Here is a 27,310-nt window from a genome sequence, read left to right as displayed (position 1 = left end):
TTTTGACTTTCGTATTAACTTTTAAAAATAACTGTAACTTTTATTTGCCACTTAATATTATTTGCGTACAGGCAAACAATATTTACAATAGCAAGGAAAAAAAAGCACTGATTAACAATGTGAAAGTATTCTAATTTCAAGCTCTAGAAAAAACACAAAATTTGATAAATTCTCACTTTTAATTTCATTCTTTAATGTTAAATGCATATAAATAGACTACAAAACTGCTACAAAAATGAACTAGAAGAAATGAAACTACAAAAAATGAAACTACAAAACATGAATCTACAAAAAATGAAACTACAAAAAATGAAAAATTAGAATAAAATCAATAATCAATAATATCAAAAATATCAATAATAAAAAGCTGACTATTAGATAAAATATTAATCAGAATTAAGGTCAAAGAATAACAAATTCAGTTACGTTTTGATAATGAATTAACATTTTATTTCTAAATTTTTAAATAACGTACTCAAAAACCTTATCTAATTTCAAAATATTGTCAAGAAAATTTTTTAGTTACAATTTTTAAGGTATCCTAACTGGTTTCAACGCAGTGTCTTTTTTTTTTTTAAAAAAAAAGAACAAGATGAAATTAAAATTTTGATTTTATCTCCAGTAATCAGGGCTCCTAAAATTATAAACATTTATAAAACATTCATAAGAGTTTAAACATTTATAAAAGATTTTTCAAAATAAAGGCAAATTTGAGCATAAAAACTACACACTTTTCATGTCATGCAAACCTGTCTACAACTAATAGTAATGCATAAATTGGAAAAAAAATTAGATCAAAAATGTGATTACCAGTGTTTTGATCTAAAATCTTAAAAAGTGAAAAAAAAAAACGTGAAAAAGAGATAAGTACATTGTTTAATATCTATTTAACTTACTTAAAGCTTGATAAAAATTAAAAAAAAAAAATTCGACCTTAGTTTTTAGTCTAAAACATCGCCAACGTTACACAAAAGTCTACATTTAAAATTTTAAAGAATTTTATGTACACTTTTTGTTGTAATGTGTGTTAACGTGAAGAAATTTTTTCGAAGGTAACGTTTTTCAGAAAATGCATTTGAAATGCAAGAAAATTCTAAAATGTAAGAAGATCGTGACAACAAAAAATTCATAATTCTGAAGACAATTTCTAAAAATAAAATTTACTTGCTTTAAAACTATAATTTATTCTAATAAATAAAGATTCAAATACTTCAAAAAAAAAAAAAATTAGTTTCGTTTTTATGCGTTTACTTCCGGTATTGATTTCGTCTGTCAGTGTACGAAGAAGCAACTATAACCTCATTTCTAGAAACCCAAGATAAATTTTTTAAAGGGTTTTTGAAAGCTTATGAACTAAAGTTTAAACATAGATAGCAAAACGATATCGAAATATTTGAAGAATGTTGCCGATTTCCATTCAATCGAATACCTTTATAAGCAAAGATTTGAACTGTTAGGTTTTCATGTTTTTTATCCGTGTGCTAAAATAATTTGTTTGCACAAATAATCATTAATGATTATATTATAAATACAAAAAGATGTGTATTTGTTAAAAAAAAAAGCTATGTAAAGAAATCACTTTTACAAAAATATGACAGTACTTTAAAAATTTATAATGATTGCGACTTCAAAAATTATTAACGTCTATAAATATATTAATAGTTATGATTTTTATGATGTAAAGTGTTTTTGATGGTAATATGAGTGATGGAAATATATTTTTACAATGTTCTATGTAAATAGTTTATTTATTTTTCCCCTTTTCTTCCTTGCTTATTTTCGACGTCTTAAAAATTATGTAAGGGGGCGTGAAAATATTTCGTACTAAAACAATATTTAAATCATTAGTTAAAATTAAAAAAATAATAATTTACTTACATTTAATTCATTAGCAAAGGTATGAAGAAGAACGATTACTGTGCGACCAAATCTTATTCTCAAGCTTCCATCTACTCTTACGGGGAGTGAATCTTGATTTCTGGCATCGATTACTTCTTTGTGGTGAGGGCTTCGACGCACCCACTTCACAATAAAAGAATAAAAATTTATAATCGGAAAAACGTTTCAAACAAATGAATGAAATTAGAGCATAATAACAAGTTATAAAACGATTGCTTCATTTCAAAACTTAATAATTCTCTTAATAGTAATTTAAGTAAAATATTTTGAATAACAATACGCAAATATTTTTTTTTACTGGAAATGGAAAATTCGCTAAATAATTTTTTTCCCTTCAAAATATGCATGAGCTTCAATGGATTATATTTTCCTGAATAATTAGATGACTTTTGTCAGAACTTCATTTTTAATCGTAATATAAATAAATATAACTGTTAAAAATGCAATAAATTATAAAATTTCTTACATATTTAATTATGTCATTATACGTAATTAATGCACGAAGTCAATATAGATTCTAGCATGCATTATGAACAAAGAAAAGAATATAAAACTTAAATTCCAAATAAAATTCATTTTTAGGACTTCTAGTACTGTTTTTACCCTTGAGAATCCTTAGAGCCATTAAATTTATTTAATATCAATATTAAAAAAAATCATATAATCAACATAGCGGGTGTCCTAAAACGGCAGACGCTAAAAAAATACGCAAATTATTTTTTACGAAAATGTTTTTTTATGTTATTATTAATTATACACTAAAACTCCCCCATTCTCCTTCGTGCGTTTCCTTCTTTTTTGAAAAAAAAATGGTTTGAGGGGAAGAATTGAGTTTTCATAGACAGACAAGTGGGGCGCATTTTTTGGTATATTTTTCTTGCTAAATTCAATAGACTAATTTCAAGACGATCAAACTAATAGTTTAGAAGTTATAAGCGTTTCATATAGAAAAAGTACAAATTTGTATTTGCACCTATTATTCATGCTGAGTCGAATGAAACCGTACACAAGTCAATGGAACAAAAAATTCAAAAGTTGCAATAATTTTTATGTATAGAAAGTACTTCTTTTGATGCGTACTTACATAAACACTTAACATTATTTTCCAGGAACTGTAAGAACATATAAGATATATTTTCCGATTCAACGATTACTTTTTCCGATTCAACGGTTTGACGATTAATTGAAGGAAACTAACTTCAAAACGATCAGACTAATAGTTTAAAAGTTAGAAGTGTTTTGTGTACAAAAGAGCAATTCTTACGATTATTTACCTACTTGTTACTCAGACAATCGAGTAATTGTTTCCTATATATTTTCTCATTTAATTGGATAAGACCAAACAATATTTCAAAATTAATAATTTCATAAGTTTATGCGTTTTTTTCAATTGCACCTTTTAATGAAAAAAAAAAGCGTTGACTTCTAAACTATTAGTCCGATAATCTCAAAACTGGTTTTCAATTCAGAATAAAAAAGTACATCAGAAAATATTTACTTTACATGTTAAGATAGTTCCTGGATAACAAAGTAAAAGTGTATACATGTCTATCAAAAGTAGCACTTTTTATACACAAAAAGTTTTGTTATTTTTGACCTATTCATTTTATTGACTTGTGTACAGTTTCATTTGATGCGGCGTGAAAAAATACATAGAAACAATGCTCACTTGTTTAGGTAACAATATCAGATGTGTAAATCGGTACTAATACAAATTTGTACTTTTCAAACATGAAACGCGTATAACTTCTAAACTATTAATTCTGATAGGTTTTATTCGATTACGCGTGAAAAATACATCGGAAAATATGCCTCACTTCCCAGTTTAAATTGATTTTATTAAAAAAATTTTGCAAATTAATTTATCTGATTAAGCATTGTGTTTTGTTATAAATGCTGGAATGTACTTATTTATACCGACTTTTGTTAGCTGCTTTTTTAGGCAGAACCATGTCTATTTAGAAAAAATTATCACGACGTTGTTGGTAATCTTTTAAAAACATTGTTTTATATGGGTTTTTTTCTCAGTGAGCAGCGCCTTCTTTTGGTGTACTTTGTGTCAAATTTTGAAACTTTGTAAACGTAAAAAATAGTTTCCTAAGCAAGACGCAGCAATGTGAACGATTCGATCTGATACCATTTATTTTCGTTGTCAGTCATTTTGGGACACTCGGTGTTATTAATATTTTCCAATATTATTTTCTGAGGGGGTGTAATGTAATTTACTGCATAAAGGTTTTACAAATCAGTATTAAAATAATTGGAATTGAAACGTATTCAAATTTACATTCATATGCAATAAGTTGAACAATATGTAATTACTTACCTTAATATCGAAAACTTTCTCGCCTTCTGTCGCTAGAATCTAAACAGAATATAAACTCATTAGTTTTTGCGACATTCTCTTATTAAGAGATTACTTTTATATTTTAGAAATAATTCTAATAATAGCTTTAAACTTACATAACAAAAATAATTTTTTTCTGTATGTTTGTAACATTTTTAAAATAAGTTATCTTTTATTTTAAATCAAGTATTAGCTTGAATATTTAGATTTAATTATCCAAAATTATTGAGGCGTTCTTACTTTGTTTTGTATTTATGATATTTTGGCTTTAGAGGTATAAATAAAAGAAAACGCATTTAAAGTAATGAAAAAAATCAAACAAAATAATATAAAAAATATTTAAAATCAAACATACCTATTTCAACAAGATCAAGTGCGTAATTTTATAGTTCAATTTTGCTATCCATTAATGAAATATTTTTTTAGCAAAAACTTTTCTTTTTAAAAATTATTGAACTAACAATAATCGTAGTATTTTAAATAATTTCGAAGAAAATATTTACTCTCAGGATTTAAAAACTAAATATATTCATTTCCAACTATTTAATCGGTACAAATATTGGATTTTTCTCATTTATTTTTCTTAAAAAAAGGAATCTGCAATAGAAGTAAGAACGTACTTTTTTGTACAACGTATCCTCGACCAAGTCTTCCATGCACAACTCAGTAAGATTTACTCGAAGTACAGATTTCTCATTGGCTTTTAATACGTAATCTGTTTCAAGACCTGCATAAATAAAATTAATATTAATGTTTTAAGTAATACTTTTTAAAGTACCGAACCAGATATTAAAAGTATTTTGCAAACAAATTTGAGTATTATTCGTCTGATGTGCAGAAAGGATTATTATTTATAATTGTTGTAAAAGTTCTATAAACTTATTCAGTACTTAATAAATAAAATAAAAAAAGACAATGGAATAGGTATTGGAGTTGTAATTTCATATGAAACAAAAGATATTACAAATATGGGCATAAAAAAAAACAAATAAGTCAGACAAAAACGCACGAACAATCATCTCTACATCTCTATCGTATTGATGATCAAATTTATATAAAAAAAACGAATATAATTATCATGAACTCCTCACAATCTTATGCAGTTATCGCTTTTATTATTTTTAATATATATTTAATCATCATTCTAGAAAAGAGTTGTTGTTACTAAAGAATAAGTGAGTTACTGATTTATTAAAAAAAATAGTCATTATGTCTTTAGACATTTTTAAAACAGTTTTGGATACTTTTTCTAAGCTCAGTTTCATTATGCATTTGTAACATTTTTAGAACCAGTATCGGTTTTTCTAGATAATGATGTTTACATTTTTAGACAAGCTTTCGAAAGCGTTTATAAATGACATTTTATTACTTTTTTTTACAGCCTTAGTATACGTGACAGTCATACCAAAACTTCATCATTCATCTTGTTTATCAATAGCGTTAAAAAAAGAAAGTTTATGTGCTTAATCTGTTTTAAATGAGAAAACTCACGATGGAAAGTGTTCTTGTCCTAGCATGACAAGAATTTCATATGCCTAATGCATGCAAATAAAGAGGAAAAAAAAAACTATAAATGTTCGTTGCGACACACTGACAAAATCAATATATCATATTGCATCAACTGTTTCACTTGCACGAAATCACATCCGCGCAAAGCAAAGAAAGAAAAAGGGAAAACATGCACTTTTGACAGAACGAAAACTTAACAAAACAACCTAACTGGAGTACATCAAAACGAAACTGTCCACCATACAACAGCATAAAAGCAATCACTGTCAGACAGACAATACAAAAGTTAATTACTTAGGCTGTCCCTTACTTACCAACCACTCTGAGGTCAGCAAGTTCAAGATCGGTGTCACATAATCTGACATGTAAAGCATTGAGACGAGCTGATATGCTGAATTTGGTGGCCCCTGGTGGCACGGGTGGATCTGTGGTGTCAGCTAGTACCAAGTCCGATGGATTGGGCATGTAGGATAAACGGAGGCTGGAAGATTTAGGCTTAAGCCTTCCAGAAAGACAGTAATGATGTTAGTGGAAAGTGAAGAAGGAGTTAATTAAAGAAAGAAAAGAAATGTTAGTATGAAAATAATTGTTAGGTATATTTCATGGATGAAAAAAAAACTTAATTAAAAAGAAATTATTTCAATTTCGAAAGAAAGAATATTTTGAAATCATATAGATAATGAACTGTTGGAAAATGGAAAAATGGCAAATTATGTTTTTTTTATATCGTTACAAAATAATTTATTTGAAAGAGCAGAAAAAATACCTTTAGAAAATCGGACAGCTAAAGAAAAACTGCACAAAGGTTAAATAAATAGTAAATATATAATATAAAAAAGAAAATAATACGGTTTTTTTGATGCTATTCTTAATGTAGCCCATTTCGCTTTCGATAAATTGTAGAAAAATATTTCGTTTTCTTAATATACTTATAGTTTTAATAAAGCGAGAATTTATTACTCCGTAAAAAGCTTTGCTCATTTATTCTCAATTTTTGATTTAAGGTTCTAGTCTTTTTTTATTACGAGAATGAAAATTATTGTTTTTTTCATTCTGATTGATATAAGAAGAATATTGATCTAAGAAGAATATGCAGTCAGAAGATAATAAATCTTATCTTTATGGTCTTATTTTGCATTCTTTTCTAAAAAAGAATTTTATAAATAGTTTTAAAATTGACTAAATATTGCGATTGCTTGCCAAACTTTAACTACAGAATTAAGAAACCACAAAGTAAAAGAAATGTTAACTTCAGTGAAATAACAACTTATCTAACAGTTTATAACAACTTCTAAAAGATTTTACTAAATTCAATTCGGATATAAGAATTTACAAAAAGAAAAAATCATTATGGTCTGTTTAATGGATACCCTCAATTATTAATTTGGATTCCCTTCTTCATTCTATTAGCTAGTCACTAATATTTCCCAACTTTGTGATTTTAATTATAAATAATTCGTTTAATTTTTAACTTATGATTACAGTGTATTTTTTCAAACATTACTTATCTATTAAAAAAACTAATTTTCATAAAAAAGCTCATAAAAAACCACGACCACGTTACGTAGTCTATATTTGCGATTAAATTTACACAATAAATTGTGATTAAATTTCTACAGTACAAATGGATAGTTCAACAAGTGAAAAATTAAATGTGTTATGTTGAGAATATTTATATACAGACTTACTTCGCAGAGACGTATTGAAGAAATTTTGCGAGTGTTACAAAAGCCTCTCGATGAAATGCCACAGATAAAGTGCTGACATCTAATACAAGGGAGTGTTCAACTTGATGGAAATGACTCTTAAATTCAGGACAGTTTGCTTGGACCTGTGAATGAATTCTCATAATTTAATTTGAAAATATAAATGTTCTTAAGTGCAACGTTAATAATGCTTATAAAAAAAGCAAATTTCTTTTTTAAATTAATATTTATTATTATTATTTTTTAACAGTTTGTTGAATGTAGAGTTCCCGTATCTGAAGTAGTTAGAAAGCTATTCCAAGCAATTCCAAAATTATTCGTAAATGAAAGATATTGGAGTTGGCTATCACGCTTGAAGAAGTTTCACACTAACTAAAGTGTAAACTGTGTAGATAAAGCCACGTTTTGTCTAATTTTTTGTTAGCCAAAGAACAAGCTAAACTACACCAAAGTTGCGTAAATTATTGATTAAGTGATACTGTTTTTCAAATATAAAAATGTGATTTATGTTCAGGTAATTTTTGAAATTTTCTACTAGAAAAAGTTTTTTAGCTAGGAAACTGGAAACTTAAGTATTAAAAAAACAACTGTTAAAAAAACTAGCTTCTTATTTGATGTATAATAGTATAAATAACTGAATAACCGTGTCACATATCACTATAATTATTTTAAAAACTAACTATTAAACAGAATACATCTTCATCCAGCATTATTTTTGCGTGTAATAAATATTTTGAATAGCTGAAATTAATTTTTAAAGCAAATGAAACTGATACCTGCCTATAACTGCTAAATTCCACGTTAGTAAAAATTTCTTTCAGCTAAATCTATGTTAAATCTACAAAGAAGTTTTTTTGTTTTCTTTCTTTCTCAAAATTTTGCCTCTCAAGCAATCATAGATTCTTACTCTACGCTGCAACTCACGATATTAGATAAGTAAAGCCTATTTCAAATGTAAAATAGCACAAAATATCACGGGTGCTAAAGACTTTTTTGTTCATTACCAATTCATTAGGATGTAGTAAAATAATTTTTGACTGTTATAAGTAAAATTATGAACTTTTCTGATTCATTAGACTAACTTTTCAGGTAATAGGTAAATCAGACAAAAATAACTTGTCCAGGCCACTCTGCAATAGGCCTACGAGGAACATTTTGTTTCGTTTAATTTTGTATCGTTTCATTTTAACTCTCAGCCAATCACAAGTCGTAACTATTTTATCAATGTTAGATGCAGGAACTGTAGTTGATCATTGCATGGAATTTAGCTTCATTTTAAAAAAATTTTTGTTCTAATAATTTCATATTATTAAAAATAATTTCTTTGAAGAGAATATTCTAAAATTTTTTTCCTAACAGAAATTAATCCTCCAAGATCTAAATCTCTCTATTTAATTATTTAAAAAAATCTCTTTTTAGCAAAATGTGAGTTTTTAAAAATCTATTTTATTAATGAACAAAATTTAGCAACACATTTACAATTAGCTTGCAATTCGAGAAGACGAGAAATGATGATGGCTAACCATGTGATTTAAATGAGATTTAATTGGATGCCTGTGAGTGACGTCACTCGTTTATGTCATACATGGTTGACTTCTGAATTGACAAATACCCTGATTTACCTATGATGACATCACTTTCAGGTATCCAATTGATGTCAAAAATAGTTTTTTTATTACCTTTCTATATAAAACAGTGATCATGTCAGATGCATTGTCTGAACTAATGAGTTCCAAATATTCACCAGAAGAACCTAGAATTCAAGATCAAAGTTATTTAATTTGGCTTCAATGACAGAATAACAATAAAGTTTTTTGAAAAACTAAGAGAAAAGAAGGACAGAAAATTTGATACAATCACTCTATACTGTTCGCAACGAACTCAACATACTGGGCACAGATAAAGTGCTATTTAGTTTATTCAATGCTGTTATTCAAGTTTACATGAAGTACAAAATTTCACAGTTAAATCGTTTAATGAAACATGTCTCTAAGATTATATTTTTATATTATTGAGAGCTTATAGCTTTCTTATGTTGTGAGATATTAAAAAATATACATTTTTCGAAAATCAGAACTATTTTCTATGCTAATACACCTGATGAAGAATATAATATATTATTTTCAATAACTGTAAATTTATAAAATTTTATACATTTATCTTAACTCGTTATTACTCAAACAAATTTAATTATTTCCTAAATAAAATTTAAAATAAAAGGAATTGCCTAAAAATAATTTAGTCTGTCAAAGTTTTCTCGTACTTTTTAGGAAATATAAGGTTATAATGAGTTTTAATTTATCGGTAGAGAGTTAAATTTGCTTTTTAAACATATTCTGAATTAATGAGGTATAAAACTCAAAATTATTTAACTGAAGGAAGATGTGCAACTTTAAGGCAAACACACTTTACACAAAGAAGAAATCTCTGCACCAAGCTAATTCTTAGTATTGTTTCAAGCGAGGAACTTAGCACATTTCTGGGTATTTTAGTTGACAGCCTCACAATGTACAAAATTTTTTTATGACGTACAAGGTTTTTTATTTTTTTTTAATAAAAAACTCACTAAAAATGATATCCCAATAAATTTAGAAATGCGGTATAACTATATGAAAATCGAAAAAAAAACATCAGAAAAAAAAGAGTTGAAAAAGCACTGGAAAACTGTGATAAAACAGTGTGCAACTAGTATTTTTCCAATAACCGTGTTTCATTTTAAGATGAGATGTCATTTTTGGAAAATTTTTTAACTTATCACGAAATCAACTGCTTTAGAGACTATTAATTGATAAAATAAAAAAATATGGTTAAAAAATTTATAAAAGATTAAAAGTTTTTTTCTATACATGTCAAATTAATTTTTGTTGTTGCTGCCGTATGCCATTAAGGCAAATGGAATGCGCTTCTTCTCCCCTTCCGGTGGCGCCATCTATGGCCATGAATTTAATTTCTTCCAAGCACATACGTCGCAAGTTATTTATAAGGTGGACCCATTCATTTCTCCACAGATCGTAATTTTGACCTGAACAAGAGAACGATCAATCTCCAATTTAGAATCCCCAGAGGTATGATTTGTTATGGGAACAGAGGTCTTTGTGACCCAACGTGCACTAGTAACGTGCACTAGTCGTCATTTACTATACGTCTTCGGAAGGTGAGGATCGAATTCACGACTTCTTGTTCATGGGCCCAACGTCCTATCAACCAGGATACCCCGGCCTTAAATTATTTTTGTATACTGATTAATTTAAATAGTCAATGGTTGAAGTATAGTCATAGTTAAAGTTTTTGATTGTTTTTCTGGAGCTTTTTATTCTGTGATTCATGTTGTAAGGCCCAAAGTCCTACAGTTACACTATGCGAAGTTAGAGTTTAACTCATTTTCTTTCTTCGTAATACATTTATTTTTATTTTTTAAATACCTTTCTAAATTCACCTACTTACCTTTATGAAGTTTGTCCACCAATTGAATTCTGTGCAGTGAAGCTTGGAGTGCCGGTCCATACTCCATATAAGCAGCATCAACGCATAACTTCTCAGCCCGTAACATGAGGTAAGGCTTGTCTGCATGATCACTGGATCGAGCCAAGTGTATGGACACTTCTCCAGCGACCAACCGGAATAGAATTTTTATGTAATTACTGGCCGATACATTGTCTTCGAATCCTGGGAGATCGATGATTCGTGCCCATCGTTCAGCTGCACCTCCGGCTTCCTCTTCGTCTGATTGATCAGATGCAGAAAATGAGCGCTGCAAATTTCCTGCAACACATAAGAGAATGGCATACATTTATTTTTCAAATTACGGTATATTTTTACAGTATTAATTGCTTAAAAACTTCATTCGCTTCAAAAATATATAAATTGGATATAACAGTCGACATGCTTCAAGCGCTCAAAAACAGGCTCCCATTTTCAAGACTTGCCAGACTTGGATGAGAAGAAACGAAAGTGATTTGAAAAATAAAACTTATGGTTTGCAGCAAAAAAATGGAAGAATAAAGTATAGAAACAAAGCTAAAAAAAAATGTAGCCGAAATAGAAAAAAAACATACAGTGCGCAAAAGGGGCAAATAGGGTAAAATGCATTTCCACGCGCTATGGTATAACACAGAAATACGTATATATATGCACGTGGAAATGCATTTTACCTTGATTTGCCACTCTCGGCCATTGTCCTTAGCGTTTTTTTCCTGTTCAGTTTTTCATCGTTTTTTCTCTCAAAGCTACTGCTGTTTTTCCAGTTTTATTTCTCGCCTTTATTTTTCATTGGCAACTTTACGTTTTATATTCCAAATAATTTTTGTTTCTTATCAGTCCCGTCTGGCAAGTCTTGAAAATGTTTGCCTATTTTTGAGTGCTTGAAACATGTCGACTGTTACTTCAGATTTGTATACTTTTGAATTTTTGATTTAGTAATATAGTTATAGTAGCTAAAATATACGAAAGCTCCTGATAAGAATGAAAAAATAATGTATTATGCATGAATAAATAATGCATGAAAGCTCCTAAATTGGTTTAAAAACCCTTACCTCCTTAAAAACGTTAACGTAATTCTAGAGACTACTTTTTTCTAATTTATTACTATACAGGTGATTAAGTAACGAGTAACTCCATTGTGGTGTGACTCGAGTGGGTTTTAGTATTTGGGTATTTTTGAAATTCAGTTATAAAAGTAGACAATAATTAGGTAGTGTTTACGAAAACAAACATAGCTAATTGTTTGAAAAAATATTTTAGATAAAAAAATCTCACATCGCTTTGAATATTAAGGGAAAAAACGATTTTTAAAACAATAGTTATTCGATACGAATAAAGATAAATCAGACAAGTCACTTTTAAAGATACAAATCTACAGCAAGACAAACTACTAATTTATACTTCGATGAAAAAATATTAAAAAAATTTAGATTCCAAAAATTATCTTAAATCTTTTAGATTCACTTTTTACTCTTTTATCGTGACGGACGAGATAACTTGTACTGTACACAAGGTTTTTCTATATTATAGCAGCAAGTTCAGCGACTCATTTATCAACATTTTAGCACATTCCAGTCTATAATATTTTGCCTTACAATATTTCTACAAGATGGTGCCACTCATTATAATAATTATTATTTTATTATTATTATTATTTTATTATTATTAAATATTATTTTATTATTATTTTATTATTATTAAATATTATTTTATTATTATTTTATTATTATTTTATTATTATTTTATTATTATTATTATTTTATTATTATTGTAATTATTTTATTATTATTATTATTATTTTATTATTATTATTATTATTATTTTATTACTATTACTATTATTTTATTATTATTTCTTTCGAAGTAAAATAAACAAGTTTTAAAGGAAAGTTAATATGAAAGTTTTAGGTTTAAATGAAGTTAAATTTCTATTACCTGATAAGGGTGAAGTCTCTTGCTGCTCTGGAGACAGAATTTTAGCCTTAGGTTTTCGGTGTAGGCTTTTCCAAACTTCTTTAAGATCTACACCTGTAGGGTCCTTGAGAACATGGCTGCACTGAAAATTATTTTTTTGTCACTTTGTGAAGTTTTAGCACACTTTTAAAATTGAGAATAATACTTTAAACTCTAAACAGTAGGGAAAACTGGTATAAGAAGACAATTGGCCTTTTCTCAAAATCAAATAAATTATCTAAAATTTATTTTTTCTTCATTTTTGCTTTATAGTACTCATAAAAAACTCAACTTAAAGGAAGGAACAAGGATTAGGCATAATATTAATATTTAAATATTTATTGTCAAAAAAGACGCAGTTATCAACTTAAAAACATAGATGTTTCTTTTCTTCTTTTTTTTAAGTTATCATAACTTCTGTTCTGTTTGACGTAAAAGCACAACTCAAACGGGTTCACTCTTAGAAAAATAATTCTCCCTTTAGACAATTCAGCAATCTCTGAGCTGTATTTCATTATTTGTGAGAACCATTTCATCACGAAATCATGTTATTTGTGACGAAACGCGAACTCTCATATATAAGACGAAAATGTTTCCTCAACTCGGAATCTCATCGCAGAGCATTGTGGGATATTGTTGACTGGGATGACGAAACTAGAATGAAGACCAGACGATCGAAAATAAAGTAACGAAACAAGCCAACCGATTGTATGGTCGTCAAGCAGTTGACTTCGTATCAGGAAGTTACCGTGTTCGTATCCCGCTTCTGAGACGTGTGCTATGTTAGGGTATGTTAAATGTAAGCTAGGGTATGTTAAATGTATTTATTTTTTTTAATAGCCCTAAATTTTCCATTTAAAAAAAAGATAATGTTAGATTAAAATATTATCTGCTTAATATTTTATTCATGCATTTTTCTTTGCTTGCTCAGCACTCATTAAGATTTACGTTAAGATATACACAATTGTAATTTAATGTGATTGTTTTCTTACCAAATGGAAATCACTGGGAGATAGTGGTAAACTATCAGTTACGGTTGATGACTTAGGGATTGGAATGTTTTGTAGAAAGTCAGCAATCATGGATACTCTTCGATCTGATAGATTGAGCTTCAGGCTAGGAAGGCTGATGTTTAATTTTTGCCTGCAAAAAGTAATGTTTAGAACATAAATGAACAATTACACTAACTCAATTTTAATTTCATCTTCTATATCAGGTTTTAGTTTTCAGTATTTTTTTCATTATGCTACCGTTTTTGCTTAAAAAGACTTTTATCTTTTTAGTCTTAACTTTTATAATAATCCTGATAGTAAAATTACCGAGTCAATCTGCAGTCTTCATAATTCTAAATCCGTGTGAGATTTCAATGCAGTTACACATAGACTAGTATGATTAAAAATTAGACTTAATCCATGGGTGTCGTTAGCGTAGAGAGGCAGCTGGTATAAGTACCCCTCAATACTTAGAAATATCAAGTTTACCTCGATAATTTAAAATCTCAAGTCTCCCTCTATATTTCTGAAAAATAGAGAAATTTTCCCTAATCACCATTGATTTAAACTCATGAAAAGTAAAATCAAGAAAAAGATTAATATTTAGCAAATTTAAGAAATAATTTTTGTTATGCCTGATAGTTAAGGAACTAGTGTAAATGTATATTTTAATTTCGTCTCCCTCAAAAATTGGATATCTGCGATGCCCATGGCTGAATCTAATACGTAGTACGCGAAATTTTCATAGATAAAACAAATAATAAACAAAAAAATTTTTTATGAAAAATTAATTTCACTTTAATTAGAATCATATTAAAGAATACTTTGAAAATATGGAATAAATCCCGATTGAACCCAAAATCAAGCAAAAAAAATAAGAAATCACTAAAACAAAATTTTGAAAATTTTTGTTATTTTTATTTTATTATTTTTAATCTATTTTCAGTTCATTAAATAGTAATGTTGATTATTTAAAAAATTTTTTTTTAAGTTGAATATCAGTAGACTATTTTTTTTTAGTTTCAGGTTATCAAAGTTTTTGGACCATCCAGAAAGTCTTTACAAATGCAAAAGGAATAGGGGAGAGTCAAGTAGCCCGCCCACTTAAGGAGTATTTGCTTATATTTCTGTATAATATTGAGTAATAATCAATATTTTTGTATGTTTCTATTGTTTTATCATTTTATTAAATAATGCAAAAAGAATAAATCAAAAAAAGAATAGTTTAACTTAAATAAATAGAAATTTAAAAAATTTGACTACTGTATTCAGCACATTTTCAAACTATTGTTTACCATGTTACCAGCTACATAAATACTTGAAACTTTGAAAATAATCTTTNGCCTTAAAGGGAAAAGTTATCTTAATAAAAATATACGCATCTTTGATTTTCTTTGTTTCAATTTATTTTTACTTCCTTTCAGCAATTTATTTAGCTGTTTCTCTCCCTCCTTTTCCAATTTGAGATAAAAAATCTGCAGATACAGTGACAATCTACCTCGCTTGAAGATTTCTGCTACCAGGATAACGAATAACTTTACACATTCGTAAATTACTCTATGTTAGAAAATGTATATTAATATTGAAATATTTTAAATAAAACAATTACTTTGGCAAGGTCTTGCAGTCTGGACGAACACTGTTGGAGAACACAACAGTTACTTTTGCTTTCGGAACTAAATGCATGTCTGTTTCAGATTGTTGTTTGGCTGTTCTCCATTCTTCCCCTACTTGCGAAACAAACAATGTTATCACATACTTTCATGATTGTAAAAGGAATTCATTAAAGGATATGACAACAAAAGCATTTTGATTTTGAGTTTATAACACAATACAAACCTAAGTCCGAGAACAAAACTTGGGCATCTGACAGTGCGATGTTGAACCGATCGTACAATCTCTCCTCGGTTTCCATTTTTGTTGATTCCTGTCGAAGTTATGATTGTTTTAGTAAAGTTTCATAAATATGTTTATCAAAATTAATTTTTTGTACTTTATATAAGTAGACCAGAAAAACTGAAATTTTCAGTTATTAGCCAGTGGCCGGTAGACTCTAATAACTTGGTTTCCATTTTTTCCTTACGTCTAATGAGTAAGTGGCCTATATTGATGGATCCTTTTTATTTAATAGCCATTTTTTGCATTTTTTTTTGCTCGGATTAAATTATGTTTTTTTAAAATTCATGTTGAAAATAATCTACGACTCTAAAAAGTTAATTCAATAACGAAAATAATATAAATATCTGACAAAGTTTAGTTAAACATGCTGACCTTATTGAACTATTTTTTAAAAAATAATATTTGTTAATGTAAAATAGATTGAATGTATGCATAATAATTTTGAATAATGGGATTTGTTAAGGAGCTTTCCTTCCATATAAATATTTTCACCACAAATTGATGGATTTTAAAGGATCAAAATAATTTTCAATGGATGCATTAGATTCTGATATTCAGAGTCTCTTTTTGCATTGATGTACTTTTATCATTAAACAATTTTTATTGTTTCCTTAAAAAAATGACCGATTATTTATTATTATTAAAGTCGCAGCTTCTTTTTGTTTCTTCGAAATGTGGCAAATGGTTATTTTCTGGTCTACATATAAGTTATAAATATTGAAATGAGAAGTACATACTTCAAGTGGTAGTCCATCTGATTGCAAATCTGTGGAGACTGTAAACCTTCCTGTATCCAGTACAACTACACTGCCGCCTCTACAACAACAGGGTAACTGAGTTAGATAAGATGTAGAAAACTAATGGTTAGACACCATATGTAAATACATATGGTATGTAACACCATGTAAGTATGGTGTTAATTTATTTGAGCAATTTTTTTTACTTCAAAGAAAAATTAGCCATGGTATGAGAACAAAACATTTAATTGATAGATATTTAACTTTTATTGTTTTTAATTAGCATAATATTGAGCCACAATGCGCAATAATAAGCCTAATAACACAGAATTATGTAATATTGAAAAATTATTTTATTTTTTAAATAATTAATTAATTATATTTTTTTTAATAACTTCTCAAAAACAATAACACTTTTTTGTACAAATTGTGTAAAGAATTTTTTTAAAAATAGTAAATTTTAGACTTGTACGCAGTAGTGTTTAGGAAATATTATTTTCTGCCTTGTTTTCGCGAGTTGAACATGTTATAAGAAAAACTGGAATTTAGAAACCTTGATTAAAAAAATGAATTTTAATATTTTGATATGTTAGATGCAATAAAATTGGTAAAAAAGTTATTCAATTATGAAATAAATAGAGCAAATAAATTTGCCTTTGTTTGGATCAGAAAAATTTTTCAAAAAATCTGTAATAAGTCACACTCAAATAAATTTAAAAGGTCACTTACTGTTGAATAGATCCATGTTCTGGGATGACAAAATAAGGAGATCTTAAGTCTACATTTAAATGCAACATCTATAAAATAAAATGTTAATCTTATTGACATATTTCTTTTCTATTTACAATTATTTCTTATAAAAAATTAACGATGAAAATGCTTAGAAATTTTAGGACCCATTAAACTATAATATTGTTAAATTTTGCTGAAACTTTAATACGGTGCCAATTTAAAGTTGTACTCCATGATCAAGCAAGTTAATCGTTCTTGACTTTTATTACTTCCATACAATATTTCAACAATACATGATTCAATGAGACGATTGCAACAGCTTTTCGATATTCTGATTTAAGGTACCGATGTTTGGAGAATTTACAGGGGCGGAAAAAAAAAACGGTTCTTTTCGGTTAGTCGGGCGCAAGCAAAAAGTCGCCAAAGAATGTAGACCTCTGCCAATTTTTATTTTAATATTGTTTTATTTTTTAAAGATTTAAAAATTAATTAAAGTAAATTTTAAAAAAAATAGAGAAATTTCTTTGCTCCCGGCTAATAGTAAAGTCTCGAAAAACGATTCTGGTAAAACTACCGGACTGTATGGTAATGCTATTTCTGGTAAAGGAAAACATGATTGTGGTTATTAAAATCAAAATATAGTATGTTATTTAAACAATTCAAATTGGTAATCTTTCCGTTTATATAGTAATGATTTACAGGAAATTCTGGATTTGCAGTTCTTATTGCGAAACATTAGTAAAAAATACAAACCTGGAAAGTAAATTTAACCTAATAAAAGGTGTTTATGCCATGCTCTAAGGTATCATGATAAAATTTCCAAATGATACCCCATTTAGCAAATGTTATCATATATTATAAAACCAAATTTTATTGTTTAATTTTACCAAAATCATTAAAAACGCTTCGGAAAAAATTATCGAGCTTTTTGGTGTTCCCATAAAAGCCAAAAACAAGGTACATTTTACCCTATTCCTGTAGTTTTGTTCATATTTCTCATCGAAGATATAATATGCAAGTTATTGTACAAATTACGTCGTAATTTTGAAATTATTAGAAATAGTTTTGGTATTTTGTTCTTACCTTGTGCTTGGAGAATGCTGTCACTATTTTTTCCTTTCCAGCTTCAGCTAAGAATTTCAATTTCTGTTTAGCTTTTTGTTTTAGAAATGTTACAGTAGCTGGTGGTAGCTCAAAGAAATCCATCAGTTCCTTCATGGCATACTGTAAATTAATGTTCTCGTGTTAATACAAAAATGGTGCTTTGTTCATGACACTATTTTGTTAAAATTACATAAGTTGAAACAATTTTTGTTTAAAAATTTGTTTAGTTTCTACGAAAACTTAAAAATTAAAATTGAAAAAAATTAATCAAAATTCTGAATGAATCCATGCAAATACTATGCTATTGGTGAATAAATTTAAAAAAGCATTTTGGTAAATCAAAAAATAAGTTTTTAATTGCAATTGAGGGATGCGGATTGTATTAGGTAACTCATCTGGATAACGAATTGGCTTGTAATGCCATCACGAAATTAAAAATGTACTAACTGAGAGACATATTTGCCAAATATTTTCTACTCTTTTTTTTTCATCGGCGGTACTTTTATTTTAATAAATAATTTAAACTACCATAACTTCTTTTAGGCTACAAGTGTCTTAAAGATTATAAGGTGTTCTATTATCACCACGTATAACGTGTATTCTTAGAATAATTTTCAAAAGTGAAATTAAAAAAATATGCACACTGAATATCGAAATTATTATTTAAGGGATGAAGGATTGAAAATGCTACCGAAATATCTTAAATCAATAAAGTAAGGAAGTCAGAAAGATAAAGTCAAGAACCAGTTTCATTTCTTTATAAAACCTGGCAATATTTTTAATAATCGTCTTTCAACTTCTGACTGTTTCCTTAGAACAATTAACTAACTTTTTATTTCACCAGATTCACTTTGCTCGGTAGTGATTCGTTAATTTAGATACCACTTTTGCTTTTTCTTCGCCTAATTATTGATTCACAACAACTCATGAGTATGCTTGTAAGCAGTTTTTCACAAATATTTTGAAAGTTTAAATTAAATAAAATGTATTTTAATTCGGTGGTCTTTTTGAAAACTTAAACAAGCTTCAGTATTCAGAATTTTGCATCGAAAATTTGTAAATAATGATATTTCAAGCTCGAGAATTGGAGACAATTTAGTTATTTAATATCCTATACGCAAGCATAATATTTTTTATGAAGCAAAAATTATGATTATTAATTAGGATTAGTAATTAGTCAAAAGCAACTATAATTGAAAAATAATAGTGTCCTTTAAAATTAGGGAATAGTACACCGCAATGGTTTAGCATACTTTTTTTACATTCATAATAATTGATGAAAGTTAAATTAGCAAGCTTGATCCGTTCTACTTTCACGGCATATAATTATTATTGTTTAAGAGCAAAGCAGTAAATGTGATGCAGACAAACAGAAACAAGAAAAAAAAACTCACTATTTCATTGTTTATAATATTTTATAGCGAAACACAAGTGTGTTATTGTGTTCATTTCATTTCTTTGCTTTAGGCTTATATATACATATTTAGCTAGATAAAGGGAAAAGTTTGAAGTTTAAATAATCGTAAATTCAAATCACATTTCCTTGTTTTAATACGTTGATGCTTAAAATGCTAAGAGAGAAGTTGAAACATTAGAATACATTTTAATTATAACGATATAATCTAGTTTTTTTTAATGCAATTGAAATAAGAGAAACTTTAGTTCTTTAACAAAGAACCCTGTTTTTAAGCTGTCAGAATCTTCCTTTTCTTCTCTAATAAATAGTTAACTCTTTGAAATGAAATATAGTCAAAGCAATACTAAAAGGATGTATTTTTTTAAAAAAAGAAATAATGCAGCTCATAAGCGTTTTAAGCACGAATAGTAAAAACATCCGAGGCCATTTAAACATCTAGAAGAATTAAACCATGTGTTATAAATAAAGAAAAGGTTTAAAATATTCACATCTTATGATTTATATTCGCAAATGTTTAAAACAAACAGAGTTGGGTTTAATTGAATAAACCTAACTAAAAAAACTACGTTTAATATTTATGATTTAATAGGATTGGATTGTATGTTAATTTTGAAGACGAAAAATAGTTATATTGCGTAAATGACATTGCGAACTTAATATAAGGAAATAAAACGTTTTTATTGACTGGATGTGATGCAAAAACAAAGATGAATGAAAGAGGAAAGATCTCATAAGTTGCTAGAGGGTGTTCTATAGCTATGCTAATATTCAACTTTACCAACAGACTAAAAAATATAAAAAATCTGTTATTTATAGGCTGATTATGAGATTTTCACTCGGAGATTTTTTCGTGTTTTCATATAAATAATAGTTGTGAACGTTTAGTAAAAAAGCAAAAATGCAGACTTGGGTTTTATTGTTAAAAATTTATCTTCATAGGTTCAATCACTTAAAATTTTTTTCATAAGATGAAGATTAATAATTCAAAACATTAGCTTGAAAGATTATTAAATTGAAACATAAATAACTTGAAAGATTACTAATTCTAAATAACTTTGGAACCGTTGATACTTAATTAATATTGCTCTTGAATGAACAGTATTTTTTTGCCTAGTCATCTACGTTAGAAATAGTTTCTGAAGATACTAGCAAAATTAGGTGTTTTAGATTCATGTAGGTCACCTTTCTGTTTTGTAAATAATTGCGTAACATTAATTATTAACGATTCATTAATCATTTGCGATTTTCGTCCCAGCATTCAGGTAGTGTTCAATGATTCTAGATTGTTCCATACTTGTTTCACAAAGATAGATAGTTAAAAAATGGAAGCTAAGAAATATATTTTCACCACAGTCACATCAGCTCATCTTGATTTCCTGGAATCTTGTTTCATTTATATGAATGCTGATTACCTTTACAACTTCTACATAGCGCGCGGAAAAGCATTTTAAACTGATTCACCCTTCTTGGTCACAGTGGTTTTTCTTGGTCTGTTTTTTCCTTTCATATTTATTTTTGTCTAATTCTCGGTCATAGTGGTTTATTTGTTGTGTTCCTCACTTTTTACTTTTGGGGCAAATAAAAAAAAAGTTGTTTTATTAATCAAGGAATAGATATTTTATTTGTTTATAATACACATCATCCTGCTTGCTTATTTTATAAATTACTATTACTGAAACATTTAAGAAGTGAATTACAGTAAAGTTGTCTTACTTTATGGTAAACGACTTCCATAGGTTCTGCGGCTACTGACAAACCGTAATCCGCACTTACATGAGAAGGGTTCTTTTCAAAATCCAGAGAGAACACATGAGGCACATTAGATCCTTAAATAATCAAAGTAAGACATTAGTAACAAAATGTTTAAAAGCAGATAAATAGAACAAAAAACTATTTACATGTATCAAAGATCTTAATATTTTTAGAAGAAATATGGTTGAGCACGAGCTAACCAGAAATGGCAGTACATTTGAAAAAATTAAACAAAACAGAGACAATTTCAAAGAGATGGAAATGTGCGTTTTGCCAGTAGCTGCCCTCATTTTGTAATGAATCAGGTTTAGTGAAAATGTCTCCAGTAATTTTGAATCAGGTCGATAGTTTTTAGACTTTTTAGATTAAAGTGACTCCTCATAAATTTAAGGACTATCATTCAACTAGACTATAATTCATCGTTTAATTAGCTTGATTAAATTACCATTCATTGCTCAATAATCTCAGTTAGCTTGATGACATTCAAGCTGGTGGCAAGAAGCACATAATTGTCATGATAGTGAAAGTGTATTGTAAATAACCTTATTGAAAGTCTACGCGAGTTCAAGTCTCAATTCAGTCTTATTGAGTTATTCTTGGCACATTCTCTAAATTTGCCTAAAATACAGGAAGATTGCAATAAGCAGTAAAATATCTAGCTGATTAGAAAATATGAGTCTATTCCAACCTGCCACCAGCACTGAAAAATGCTTGCAATGTTTGCAAACAAAGATAGCTTATGAAATATAGATCTCATGGCAGTTTTTACGCTTGAAGCATAATAAGGTAATTGAAAATTATTTATAAATTTTATCTCTAATGTTCTATGCATCCATACGAGCAGTAAGTAATAATTGTTAAACTATTAACTCACCACTCGTGATATTATCGGCGGTGATGATCGGGACCAGATCGTTTTCCAGAGAGGCACCTTCTATTACAACGCTTTCCGTTCTGGCTGACACTTTGTATGCTTTCGCCCCTGGCCTTGTCTCCAGACTGGATAAGAAGTGCGTTATTGTGGCCACCAGGATTTCCTTACCATCGTTAATGAGAGACAGTGTGCAATTTGCTAGTGTAAAGTTCAGCTTATGGCCTATGTGATTGAGGGCTGCTTCAGGGTCTGGACCCCACCGCTCGTAACCGATACCTTCAAACAACCTTCTTCTTTCTTCAGCTGTCATTCTTGACCACCAACTGCGATCTTTGTCCCCGACGACGAGAAGTTCCTCCTCTCCATCAGTCCGTTCATCCTTGCGATTTTCATCCACACTGTCTGTTTCATCTCCCGTTGATGAGAACCAACTCCAGAAACTCCAAGTTTTCCTGGTGGGAACTCTCCGTACCATGTGAGGTTCCACTTCGGCAATCTAAAAATTAATATGAAGTAAATTCAAACAAAAAATGTTATTAAATTTATTTATCTTATAATCAGTTATGATATATGCATTAACACCAACGGTATCAAATCAATGGCCCCAGCAACCTATATGCTATACAACAGGATGAATGCTTAAGACTTGCCGAAATGAAGAAGGGACACACGTAATAGTATCAGAAATATAGTAACAATTACAGCATCATTTTTCAGGGTTATGAAGTTAAGAAAGAATGCACCTCACATTGCATATAATAGTTCATATGAGACCATTTAAAATTAATGTTCTGCATATTGTGCAACGGGCCTCGATGTAGTACGATTTTTTATGGTGGGTAAGCGTAGTGCAGACGATTATTGTTGAGCGTTTGTTGTTTACGCCAGCAGTCTAGGACAAACATTTGTAAACAAATTGCGTAAAAGTTTTCATGAAAGGCGTACATCACTATCAGATCTTTCAAGATCCAGAGGACGAAGCACACACGAGGATTTATCGTGAATTCAATGCTTCTGTTGATGAAATGATCAGGTGCAAGCGAAGAATAACAACTCGTTGCATCTATGGCGCCTGCCTATGTAATCGCATGCTGCCACTATAAATCGTACTGCTATATGGTTCTGCTCTGGATCCAACCTTTCTTACCTTGGTGGTAAAGTGAACCGGCTTTCACTTGAACCGGCTAATCAGCTTGCGATGCATTCATCTTAATCCAGTATAATCCTGAATGGTGGTACTTCTACCACTCTTGTATTTTGGACGCTATTCCATGTTTCCACTTTTAATTTGTTCAAAACTTATATGTTTTTTATGTTACTTATATGTTTTCCAGGGAAAATCAGTTTCTGATGCAACTCGCTTCCTGAATCACACTCAAATGTGTGGGGCTTTTCCAGATCCCAATGGTCTATACCATAGCTCATCGATCTAAGCAAATTTAGCTAGTGGAAGTAAATAAAAAAAATACATTTGTCCCTCCTCTCATGAAAATGAAATAGTTTCAATAAAAAATAAAAATGAAAAAAGAGTTTATATTAAAGTTTAATTACCTCTATTTTTGCTTGCTCTCTAGATGTTAGAATGCTAACAACATCCAAAGAGTCTTCAAGTAGTTGCATGTCCAGTTTCAACTCTGAGTCGTTAGGCCTCCTCAAATGTTCCTTATACATTGATTTATACTGTCGATATTTATCTCTAAATGAAATAAACATAAATGTAATATTCCGAGTAATTATTTAATACTTCCGGAAATAAATAAAATGTATTATAAAATAATATTTTTTCAGTTTATTTTCAAAATAGGACATTAATTACCTCTTTCGATTGATTTTATTAGAACAAAAGATTCAATTAGATTGATTTTGTTAGAACATTAGAAATCTTTGGAGAAAGTCAAAGATAAAAAAAGTCAATATTCAACGATAATAAATCTTTCAAAGAAGGTTTTTAAAAGCTTAAAAAGCCTTAAAAGCAAATTTAGTTTAATGAGTGTAAGAAGATGTTCTGTTTAATTAACACAATAAAAATTTTAAATATAAAAAATATAGATATTTCGAAACGCAGATGACCCTTCTTTTCTATGCACTGTTAAAAATTCTCGATCAAATTGCGATAAAAAGTACCAGCACTCAGGGTACCGATGCTTTTAAACATAAATCCATTTTTGCCGGGAACAATCAGTCTTAATGACCGTAATTTTTACAGTGATAATTACCGTAAAATCACTGAATCACTCTCACTAAAATATTACTGTAAAATTTACGATAGTAATGAATTTTACGATAAAAATGAATTTTATGGACGATTTACCCAAAGTGCCAGTACTTTATTCCATAATTTTTGCGGATTAATTACGGAATTTTTTACAGTTTGTATATTTACTTAGAATAGTCAATCGCGTTATCTTATTTTAACTAAAAAAGTACTAAATCTTTATATTTCCTGAATAAACAACTATCGTTAAAATAAATAGTTAGTGTAATCACCTTACTAAAATGTTCAACTAGTACAATCAATCTCATAAATTATCATACTCAGTCATATAAACTATAGTATTCAAATTTTAACCTTCTTTAATAATTGAAATTCTTTTAAATTGTTCACATAAAAAAATAAAAGTACTTTGCAAATCCAATTCATAAATTTCTTTTTAATCATAACCCATAAAAGTGCAAAGATTACTTCCAACAACGTCAGAAATAAGCTTAAAAACATTTGTGCATATAAGATATTCAAAATATAGTACTATTTTATGGTGTAACTCACCTGTGCTCTTTTATTCTAGACCAGGTGTAAGGCTTTACATATTCTTCCAAAACAGCTGAATAAGCATCTCTCCAATAATCTGCTGCATGTCCTTTAACGGATAATCCTCTGAAATACTTTCTAAACTTTTGACTCAAAGACATCAACTCAAAAGCTCGGCTAAGCTCATACATACTTACAAACTGTAAAGAATAAAACGGGACATTATTTCAATATTTAAAGAAATAACTTTGCAGAAAAAATATCGAAATTATCTTTCAGAAATAATTTTAAGTGCAGAAACGAATAAAATGGGCCATTATTTTAATATTTAAAGCAATACTTTATTATTAAAAACAACTCCAAAATAAAAAGAGTGAGATATTTTGATATTTAATGTAGTTTCTTAGCTTTATAAATGAAAACTGAATTGGTCTTCCATCAAGTAAAAACGTCTCATTATTCTTTTGGAAATAATATTAATCAATGAAATTAATAAAACAGGATATCATTTCAATATTCAATACAATTACTTTGCCATATTAGCTGAAAATGGAATTGATTTACAATGCTTCTGCATACAATAAAGATGTTTCATCTATCTTTCAGAAATATTTCTAATATTAGAAATTAATAAAAGGAGATATTATTTTAATATTCAATGGAATTATTTTCCCTTAAAAACTGATTTCTTAAATGCTTTTTTACGCAGTGAAAAATAATTCATTATTTTTCAGATGTAATTTTAATCTATAAAATAAACAAATTTATGTATTATTTCGATGTTTAGTGATTTGATATTTAGTTTTGATTATTTTGATGCATTACTTTCCTTGATAAACTAAAAATTGAATTGCTGTTCCATACAGAAAAAAATATTCCATTAGTTTTTTTAGAAATATTAATGTCTGTCATGAATAAATATATATTATTACAATAATAAATGATTTAGAAATTGGAATTTCTGAACTTCGGAAAAATGGAATTTTGTAATTGGTTGGAACTGAATATAACTGCACCCCGGCAAGAATTGTGTCATATAACTCTAAAATGCAGCATTTGAGAAAAATCAACTTAAAGAATACTATACAATTTATTCTGAAATAGACACAAAACTGACCTCAGCTGGATAAATTGCGAGTTAGTGATGTGGCATTTTTTGAGCTGGATGGGGCACTTCATACATATTTTTTATTCATATAACCTCAAAATTGCTGCTTTTTAACTTATGTCACTTTTCTTGCCGATGTGTGAAATTAATTTAATTTAGCGTAATTAATTTAGTGTAATTACTTACTTTAATAACTGAAAACTGAATTGCTTTTCCATTCAGAAAAAAAATTTCATAAGTTTTTTTAGAAATATTATTCTCTGACATGAATTAATCTATATTATTACAATAATAAATGATTTGGAAATTGGAATTTCAGAACATCAGAAAAATGGAATTTTGCCTCCATTCTAATTAATTTTTAGTGTTTTTTCATAAAGCACAAAACGTCTTAATATCATTTAAAAAATATTTTTCATTTCTCAATATCTATATGCTTTCTGAAACTCTATTAGGTGACCTTAAAATATGACATTCTAGAAAACTTTTGAGATATTTTTGAAAATTTGTTCAAGTTTTAAAAACATAAATTTAAAGTTCATATGTTGCATAAAAGCAAAGTATTTGCAAGTATCAGATTGAAATATAAACAGTTTGAAGAATTTTAAAAACCTAATATTCATTTTACATTCAGTGATAAGATATAATGATATTCAAATTAAACCTAGTCCTTCTTCTTATAAATTATAATATATTTTTCACTTAAATATCTTTTAAACTCATTAAGAGATATTGCAAGAAAGCAAATAATGGAAAGTTTCCAAGACAAGTAAAACGTTTTTATAGTTTTTAAATTCTTGTTTCGTTAAGAGATGGCGCTTTCCAATAAATATGTTCACTTCCTTGAATCAATCATTTTTAATAAATTTCTTCATTGGGGCTGTTTTTCGTACATGGCATTTTTAGAGCTGAGAAAATTCAAACCTTTTGTTTTAAAGCTATTTACAATTCAGAAAGTTTTATAAGTTTTTATTTCATAAAATATTTTACAAGTGCATTGAAAGTTGAAAAAAATGAAAAAAAATTACGAAAGTTGAATGATATATATATATA

At 28.3% G+C, this 27,310-nt stretch overlaps 1 protein-coding gene across 1 annotated transcript in view; it reads right to left on the bottom strand.

The window, feature by feature from the left end:
- The window catches only part of LOC107436292 (intermembrane lipid transfer protein VPS13A), a 154,551-nt gene that overhangs the window by 61,108 nt on the left and 66,133 nt on the right, over positions 1 to 27,310 (bottom strand). The window contains exons 11-28 of the mRNA XM_071182491.1: positions 25,168 to 25,349; positions 23,952 to 24,096; positions 22,401 to 22,896; positions 21,488 to 21,600; positions 18,337 to 18,477; positions 17,251 to 17,318; positions 16,522 to 16,600; positions 15,725 to 15,812; positions 15,495 to 15,612; positions 13,886 to 14,036; positions 12,876 to 12,996; positions 10,906 to 11,223; positions 9,141 to 9,214; positions 7,444 to 7,586; positions 6,070 to 6,257; positions 4,867 to 4,973; positions 4,226 to 4,264; positions 1,879 to 2,022 (exon numbers count right to left, since the gene is read on the bottom strand). Of these exons, the coding sequence (XP_071038592.1) occupies positions 1,879 to 2,022; positions 4,226 to 4,264; positions 4,867 to 4,973; positions 6,070 to 6,257; positions 7,444 to 7,586; positions 9,141 to 9,214; positions 10,906 to 11,223; positions 12,876 to 12,996; positions 13,886 to 14,036; positions 15,495 to 15,612; positions 15,725 to 15,812; positions 16,522 to 16,600; positions 17,251 to 17,318; positions 18,337 to 18,477; positions 21,488 to 21,600; positions 22,401 to 22,896; positions 23,952 to 24,096; positions 25,168 to 25,349 (2,715 nt within the window). The remainder of the gene's footprint in view (positions 1 to 1,878; positions 2,023 to 4,225; positions 4,265 to 4,866; positions 4,974 to 6,069; positions 6,258 to 7,443; positions 7,587 to 9,140; positions 9,215 to 10,905; positions 11,224 to 12,875; positions 12,997 to 13,885; positions 14,037 to 15,494; positions 15,613 to 15,724; positions 15,813 to 16,521; positions 16,601 to 17,250; positions 17,319 to 18,336; positions 18,478 to 21,487; positions 21,601 to 22,400; positions 22,897 to 23,951; positions 24,097 to 25,167; positions 25,350 to 27,310) is intronic.

The sequence above is a fragment of the Parasteatoda tepidariorum genome, chromosome 1 (assembly GCF_043381705.1).
Source record: "Parasteatoda tepidariorum isolate YZ-2023 chromosome 1, CAS_Ptep_4.0, whole genome shotgun sequence".
Lineage (NCBI taxonomy): Eukaryota > Metazoa > Arthropoda > Arachnida > Araneae > Theridiidae > Parasteatoda > Parasteatoda tepidariorum.
This window is presented reverse-complemented; position numbering and strand designations above follow the sequence as displayed.